The sequence below is a fragment of the Triticum dicoccoides genome, chromosome 6B (assembly GCF_002162155.2).
Source record: "Triticum dicoccoides isolate Atlit2015 ecotype Zavitan chromosome 6B, WEW_v2.0, whole genome shotgun sequence".
Classification (NCBI taxonomy): Eukaryota; Viridiplantae; Streptophyta; class Magnoliopsida; order Poales; family Poaceae; genus Triticum; species Triticum dicoccoides.
The window spans coordinates 333404165-333413110 of record NC_041391.1 but is presented as its reverse complement, the minus strand read 5'-3'; the positions used below and the strand labels follow the sequence as shown (position 1 = coordinate 333413110).

Here is an 8946-nt window from a genome sequence, read left to right as displayed (position 1 = left end):
TGATTTCTCAAAAGAATTTTAATGCCTTGCTTGAAGAAAAATTGCTCAAAGTTGATGATTTGGCTAGGAACGTTGATAGACTTTCGCTTGATGTTAATTTTCTTAAACTTGGATCTTCTTATCCTAAGCATAATATCAATGAGTCTCTCAAAGTAATGAGAATTTCTATTGACGAGTGCAAGGAAAGAACCGCTAGATTGCGTGCTAAAAAAGAAAGCTTCATAAAAGCGTGTTCTTTTAGTCTCTATGAAAATAATGATGAGGATCTTAAAGTTATTGATGCGTCTTCGATTAGATCTATGTTTTGCAATATGAATTTTGATGATTATGGGAGTGAAGATGAATCAACTTTGCCTAGAAGGCATCCCAAAAATTCGGAGTCTTTAGATCTGGATGCTAAAATTGGTAAAAGCGAGATTGGAGAATCCTCTACTTCTAATAATATTGAACTTACAATTTTGGATTTCAAGGAATTTGATTATGATAATTGCTCTTTAAAACGTTGTATTTCCTTGTTGCAATCCATTGTTAATTCTCCTCATGCTTATAGTCAAAATAAAGCTTTTACTAAACATATTGTTGATGCCTTGTGTGACGCCCTCGATTCAATCATACACTAATCATACACGCAAATGTGTAAGATCAAGATCAAGGACTCACGGGAAGATATCACAACACAACTCTAGACACAAATTAAAACAATACAAGCTTTATATTACAAGCCAGGGGCCTCGAGGGCTCGAATACATAAGCTCGAATACACAAGAGTCAGCGAAAGGAACACTATCTGAGTACAGACATAAGTTAGACAAGTTTGCCTTAAGAAGGCTAGCACAAAAGCATCTACGATCGAAAAGGCAAGGCCTCCTGCCTGGGAGCCTCCTAACTACTCCTGGTTGTCAACGGTCTCCACGCAGTAGTAGGCACCGGCGGTGGCATCTGGCTCCTGGGCTCTGACATCTGGTTGCATCAACCGGAAAGAAGAAGAAAGGGGGTAAAGGGGGAGAAAAGCAACCGTGAGTACTCATACAAAGTACTCGCCAGCAAGGATCTACACTACATATGCAACATTATCAAAGGAAGGCTGTATATGTGGACTGGGCTATAGAAATGCCAGAATAGAGAGAAGGCCTAGTCCTATCGAAGACTAGCATCTTCCAGAAACCACCATCTTGCAGCAACAGGAGGGAGTAGGGTAGCATAAAGTAAAGTAGTAGTAGTGTTATCAACCTCGGCCAAAGATCCTTTCTTGACTCCCTGCGAGAAAGCAATCCCAGAGCCATACTATCCATTTCTCATCACAATCCAATTCTCATCACAAGTATCCAGTTCTAGTTGTCTCAATCGTGATACAACTCCAAGTGTCCGTTACCGTAGGACAGGCTATCGATAGATGTTTTCTTCCCTGCAGGGTGCACCAACTTACCCACCATGCTTGATTAACTCCGGTCGGACACACTTTCCTGGGTCATGCCCGGCCTCGGCCAAACAATACGCCGCAATCCGACCTAGGCTTAATAGAGAGGCCAGCACGCCGGACTAAACCTATGCCCCCAGGGGTCATGGGCCATCTCCCCGGGAACTCCTGCACGTTGCGTACGCGTCCGGTGAGCAGACCTAGCTACCTCCCTCAAAAAGGCAGGTGCTTACCAGTCCAACCCGGCGCGCGCCGCTCAGTCGCTGACGTCTATTAAGCTTCGGCTAATGTATACGACGCAGAACGCCCATACTATGCCCACGTGATGGTTAGTGCTATCAGGCCAGAGGCCCCTCGGATCAAATATCCAAATCGTAGTGGATTAGGAACGCGCGGTAACAAGCAGAGACTCACGAAAGATGTGACCCCATTGCCCCATCTCGAGGACTTGCGGCAAGGGCTAAGAATGCCCGGCCACGCCTCGTAATTATCTCTCGGGCACCTTCCAGGTCAACCCGACTCCACATCACTCGCAATTATGCTCGCGCGGGTACCCCTCAGGGCCAACCCGTCTTTAGTAACATGGTTTAGTGTAAAGTCATAGTAATCATAGTAACTGTGTGTCTAAACATCAAGGGGAAAACCCGAGGAATCACCCTCGGTGAATTCCACTCGATGTAATCATCAAGGTGAACGTAAGAGGAATCATCCCTGAGGTTCACACTTGAGGGGTTGCACGACAGAGTCATACCGGAAGTGGTTAAGGCAGAATCACCCTCGATGACCACGGCCGAATAGCTACACTACAAGCTTAACATCGGAAGTGCTGTAGAGGTCTCACCCTCGGCACTCGATAGTAACCCAGTAGTGTCGAGCAACTAAGGGGAAAGTGATGTGCAGTGCCGGGGCCTGGTCTTCGATTCCGTTGATCGGGTCTTCGATGATGAAGCAGGGGCAACAAGGACAAGGTGGGGGTCACTGATGGATCACTAACCAACCTATACTAAGTAGTTTAGGATAAGCAGGTAAGGTACAATGAGCAGGTTGCAAAAGCAGGCTATGCATCAAATAGGAGCAATCAATGTCAGTAAGAAAATCTAATGCAAGCATGAGAGAATGGAATGGGTGATATCGGGATGATCAAAGGGGGGGCTTGCCTGGTTGCTCTGGCAAGGAGGGGTCGTCGTCGACGTAGTCGATCACAGGGGCATCAGCATCGGTCTCGGGGTCTACCGGAGAGAAGAGGGGGAAGAAACAGTAAATATAAAGCAAACATAACATCACAAAGAATAACAAGGCAATATGCTGTGCCGGGTGTGACCTAACGTATGGCTACATGATATAGGTGAAGGGGGAATTCAACCGGGAATGTTTTCCTGGTTCTGGACCTGTGTGAGACAGATGACCGGAGGGGGAATGTTCCATGTTCAGATAGCTAAAGGCATCTGACAGGTAAACGGACCACGTATTCGGATTCAGCTCGTCGTTCTGAGCAACTTTCATGTAGAAAACACTTTCATCCGAGTTACGGTTTACTTTCTACAAATTTAAAAGATTTAAACATTTTCTGGATTTATTATTAATTCGAGAATAAAACAGGAATCAGATTTGTCACCTAGTGCTACTCTAGTCACAGTGCATGACAGGTGGGGTCAGGGTCAAAGTCAATAGTTGACTAGTCAACATATGAACAGTGGGGGGGCCATGTCATTGACTTACTTTTCTAAAAAAGTGTTTTTCTTTAAACTAACAATGGGTCCACATGTCATCTACTATTGGACTAATTAACTAGTAGAGTATTACTAATTAGACTAACTAACTAGACTAGTCCCTAAACTAGCATTTGGCCGGCCACACACACAGAGAACACACACTCATGCACACAACACACAAGACCAAGCTTGGACGGGGCAAGCTCTCTGGTAGTCTGATGGGTTTCTTCAGTACCTTATACGTCAATTCAGTTTCGTCAGTTATTTCTTCAGCAAACAACTTTGCAGCTACGAGCGAGAGCGACCAGCAAACAGCAGTGGCAGCAGCTAAGTAACAGCGGTGGTGGCGGCGGCTATGCAGCATCAGCAGTAGCAAGAAGCAGCAGGAGGAGAGCTCAGACGACCAAGGCAGCGGAGCAGAGAGCCGCAACGGTAAGCAGAGCAGCTGCAGCGCCACAACACCAACAGCAGGAGCTGCAGCGGCAAGCTGAAGCAGCACAACAGCAACGGTAGTAGGCGGAGCAGGGACCGCGGGCGGCTGCGGGGGCACGCCCTAGACGCGGCAAGGGCGAGCGGCGGCCAGCGCCGGGCATGGCGGCGCATGCGCAGAAGGCCGTGGGGCAGCAACGAGTGTGGTCGGGGGCGAGCAAGACGTCGCGCGTCCACTAGCGCTACTGGATCAGGCGGGGACGGCTTAAGGCGACGGCAACGACGACGGTGAGGGGCAGCCGGAGCAAGAACTCGAGGGGGGCGGTGCTAGGAGTACGCACGCGAAGCATCGAAAGGCTAGGCAGCTCCCACGCGATGCCAGAAGCACCGTGATGTGCTCGCCTGAGCCGGGGAAGCACTACAACAACGGCAACAAGCACGACGGCGGCAACGAACTACGGCAAGGGTGGCGCGGCGGCTAGGGATAGCAGACCGAAGGGGAGGCGGAGGTGAAAGGCACGGGGCTCACCGAGGAGCGCACGGTGGCTCGTTGACAGCTTAGGAGCGCAGATGGCGAGGAATCGCGGCGACGGCGTCACGATGGCCGAAGAAGGGGATCGGGTCGCTGGCGTTGCTGTGCTGCTCCCCGACTTGATCCAACGGCACCGGACGAAGGTGTCGATGGCGCTAGGGCTCCCGGACAGATCGGCGGGATCGGAGGGGCTCGGTGGCCGCGGGGTCGACGGAGATGTGGCGGCGTCCACGCTCGGTCGTCGATGGGGAACGAGGGGGAGAGGAAGTGAGCGGGGGATGGATCTGGGAGGAGGGCAGGCGAGTGGGAGAAGTGGGAGTGGCGGTAGGTGAGGGGGGAACTCGAGGCGTCCGTGGCGGCCTTATCCCCTCGACGCCGGCGAGCTGGTGTGGCTGCGCACGCTCAACCGTGCCCCCGGTCGGTAGTACAGAAGAGGGAGATGGCGACCGGGGGAGGCAAGTGTTGGGCCGGCTTGGGTGGGCCGAGGCCCAGGGGAGGCAAGGGGGGCGCGCTCTCTCTCTCACCTCTTCCTTTTCTTTTACTTTTGCTCTTTTCTTTTTACAGAAAAAAGCATGGTAATATTTGAGCTGCCAAAAGGATTTTGTAAAATGTGGGACTTCGCCACATAATTACATTGCAATAGTTGGCACTCCCACAAAAAGATTGTGAGGCTTTTGAAATAGTTTTTAATTTTTATAAATTAAAAAGCCATTTAATCTATTGTTTTAGCCACTCCTTTAATTGGTTTAGGCCATTTAAACACCTTGCAAAAATGTTGGTTTACCACCAATATTAACAAATGATTATTTGCCACATGATGAACATTTTAGTTTTCATGTCTGACAAATATGAATTTTTGACTTCAGATTGGATTTGAATTTGAATTGTGAATTTGATCAAGTGAAGATTAGCAACAGTAATGTGATGACATTGCACCATTAACAAGGGATTACTATAGCATGACACTAGGGGTGTTACAAATCTCCTCCACTACAAGAAATCTCGTCCCGAGATTTAAGTGCAGAAGTAAAGAGGAACTTCGGGAGAACTGACCCTTATAGAGTTAATTATCTGGTGAACAATTCAGGAAATGTGGCAGAAGTATCTCTCGAGCTGAAACTTAAGAAAACATCGAGAGCAAAATATGAAGGTACAATAGGAAGTTTCAAGCGAATGGACAAGCAATCGATACCTGAACAGAGTGTGAGAAGGGGGTTCAGAGCATCGGGAATAGATCATCTCTCGGATGGTGGCTCGTGATATGATAAGAAGCCAAATGCAAGAATATTTCGGAATCAAAGATATACAGGAGAGTCAGGTTCTGATCCCGTGGAACTATGGGTTATGGTCCCACCATGTGGGTTAAAAGCAGGAAGGCGCTAACATTTTTGCATGGTCATGATGGCAAGGCAGGTAAGAGGATAGTTGGTCAATTATGTGGGCGACAACATCAGTACCAAGGGCGAGGGGCGAAGAGAACCATTTTCCTGCTCATTGAACGAGGCGGACCAATAGGCAAAGTTCTTGTCCATCGGTGGTTGCTGGAATGTCAACAACATTAGTAACAGGGTCGTACTGACCGAATTGTACCTCGAGGTGTTTTCATAAGCAGGGAATTAATTCTGCTTATATCATCCAGATCATAAGAAAGGTTAAACCAACCAATGGAAAGGAAAAAAGATTAATTGATTATTCAAATTAATCAATGGAAGGGAAATGTGTTTACACACAAAAATTGGGAGTATTTCCTTCCCAGGGAAAAAGCGGAGTAGGAAATACATGATAGGACAGCAAGTTAAAAATCATTTAGATAATGGGGCAAGGGAAGAATCATGATATTACCCATACAACGGTGTTTGGATAATAGATCAAGAAACATTTAGCAAAGTGCTTTGAATGCTCTTGTTGATGATCGGAGTACCACAGTCATGCTTCGGGATAGCATCGACATGGTCATCAGGTAAAGTCCAGGCTTTGGATTCACAAAGGATCCATCGAAAACAACTTATAAATTAAGTCGTATAATTTTAGCAAGAAAAATGATGAGGTTAGGGCCCACGGGCTCAGTAACAATTTATCGAGGGGGCAAGGATGATATTTCTCATCATGAATTCGATTGATAACCTGAAAGAGCTCAGAATATTGATGATGATCACGACATATTTGTCGAGAGGTTTCATGAAGATGTAATCGATCGGCGACGACGTCAAGTCAAAGGAATGATGAAGCGAAAGGTTACTGGAACCACGGGTACGACACAACCTCGAAATCAAGCTTGTTGTTCAAGGTGAAATGATATGACGAGGAAGATCGACGTAAGTTAGCTCATTATCAAAAATTGTGCTCCGGGAAGGTCTAGGTAGCACACTTAAAATTTAGCACGACAATGATTGTGACGCCCCCGATTCAATCGTACACTAATCATGCACGCAAATGTGTACGATCAAGATCAGGGACTCACGGGAAGATATCACAACACAACTCTACAAATAAAATAAGTCATACAAGCATCATAATACAAGCCAGGGGCCTCGAGGGCTCGAATACAAGTGCTCGATCATAGACGAGTCAGCGGAAGCAACAATATCTGAGTACAGACATAAGTTAAACAAGTATGCCTTAAGAAGGCTAGCACAAACTGGGATACAGATCGAAAGAGGCGCAGGCCTCCTGCCTGGGATCCTCCTAACTACTCCAGGTCGTCGTCAGCGAGCTGCACGTAGTAGTAGGCACCTCCGGTGTAGTAGGGGGTCGTCGTCGATGGTGGCGTCTGGCTCCAGGGCTCCAGCATCTGGTTGCGACAACCAGAAAGAAAGGAAAGGGGAAAAAGGGGGAGAAAGCAACCGTGAGTACTCATCCAAAGTACTCGCAAGCAAGGAACTACACTACATATGCATGGGTATATGTGTAAGGAGGCCATATCGGTGGACTGAACTGCAGAAAGCCAGAATAAGAGGGGGATAGCTAGTCCTATCGAAGACTACGCTTCTGGCAGCCTCCGTCTTGCAGCATGTAGAAGAGAGTAGATTGAAGTCCTCCAAGTAGCATCTTCAAGTAGCATCTCCAAGCAGCATCGCATAGCATAATCCTACCCGGCGATCCTCTCCTCGTCGCCCTGCGGAAAAGCGATCACCGGGTTGTCTGTGGAACTTGGAAGAGTGTGTTTTATTAAGTATCCGGTTCTAGTTGTCATAAGGTCAAGGTACAACTCCAAGTCGTCCTGTTACCGAAGATCACGGCTATTCGAATAGATTAACTTCCCTGCAGGGGTGCACCACATAGCCCAACACGCTCGATCCCATTTGGCCGGACACACTTTCCTGGGTCATGCCCGGCCTCGGAAGATCAACACGTCGCAGCCCCACCTAGGCAAAACAGAGAGGCCAGCACGCCGGTCTAAACCTAAGCGCGCAGGGGTCTGGGCCCATCGCCCTGAGCACACCTGCACGTTGCGAGGGCGGCCGGAAGCAGACCTAGCCTAGTAGGCGTTCCAGTCCAATCCGGCGCGCGCCGCTCCGTCGCTGACGTCTGAAGTGCTTCGGCTGATACCACGACGTCGGGATACCCATAACTACTCCCGCGTAGATGGTTAGTGCGTATAGGCTCGTAGCCGACTCAGATCAAATACCAAGATCTCGTTAAGCGTGTTAAGTATCCGCGAACGCCGAACAGGGCCAGGCCCACCTGTCTCCTAGGTGGTCTCAACCTGCCCTGTCGCTCCGCCACAAAGTAACAGTCGAGGGCCGTCGGGAACCCAGGCCCACCTCTACCGGGATGGAGCCACCTGTCCTTTCAGCCCCCTCGTCAGAATCACTTGCGGGTACTCAATGAGCTGACCCGACTTTAGTCACCATCTGTATAGTATGTATGTATGTATAGTATATACCCGTGATCACCTCCCAAGTGATCACGACCCGATAGTATAGCAAGGCAGACTGACAAGAATGTAGGGCCAATGATGATAAACTAGCATCCTATACTAAGCAGTTAGGATTGCAGGTAAGGTATCAACAGATGTAGCGACAATGTCAGGCTATGCATCAGAATAGGATTAACGAAAGCAGTAACATGCTACACTACTCTAATGCAAGCAGTATAGAGGAGAATAGGCGATATCTGGTGATCAAGGGGGGGGCTTGCCTGGTTGCTCTGGCAAGAGAGAGGGGTCGTCAACTCCGTAGTCGAACTGGTCAGCAGCAGCGTCGGTCTCGTAGTCTACCGGAGAGAAGAGGGGGAAGAAACAATGAATACAATGCAAACATAAACACGACGATGCGTGACGTGACAATGAGCGGTGCTAGGTGTGCCCTAACGTGGTATGAGGTGGTACCGGTTAAGGGGGGAAACATCCGGGAAAGTATTCCCGGTGTTTCGCATTTCCGGGCAGATGAACCGGTGGTGAAATGTTGCAGGTTCACTATGCTAGGGACGCGTGGCAGACGAACGGGCTGCGTTTCCGGGTTCGTCTCGTCGTTCTGAGCAACTTTCATGTTGAAAATATTTTAATCCGAGTTACGGATTAAAAGATATGATTTTTAAAAGATTTTAACAATTTTGGAATTTAATTATTTATTTAATTAATTCGAAAAAATGTATTTATGACGTCAGCATGATGTCATGCTGACGTCAGCAGTCAACAGGGGTTGACTGAGTCAACCCTGACAGGTGGGTCCTGTTCGTCATACACTGTTAACTAATTAACCTAATTAAGTTTAATTAACAGTAGTTAATTAGGTTAATTAGTTATTAGGTTAATTAACCAGGATTAATTAACTTAATTAATTACTTGATTAATTAGTTAATTAATTAATAATTTTATTAAATCATTTCTTTATTTTTATTAATTTTTTTTTTAA

The 8946-nt window shown here is 47.6% G+C and overlaps 1 protein-coding gene across 1 annotated transcript in view; it reads right to left on the bottom strand.

Annotated features, from left to right (window-relative positions):
- Nucleotides 1-793: 793 nt before the first annotated feature.
- LOC119321135 (proline-rich receptor-like protein kinase PERK2) overlaps nt 794-8946 on the bottom strand; it is a 23466-nt gene continuing 15313 nt past the window's right edge. The window contains exons 2-4 of the mRNA XM_037594954.1: nt 4088-4450; nt 2575-2646; nt 794-960 (exon numbers count right to left, since the gene is read on the bottom strand). Coding sequence (XP_037450851.1) covers nt 887-960; nt 2575-2646; nt 4088-4450 — 509 coding nt within the window. The 3' untranslated portion in view covers nt 794-886. The remainder of the gene's footprint in view (nt 961-2574; nt 2647-4087; nt 4451-8946) is intronic.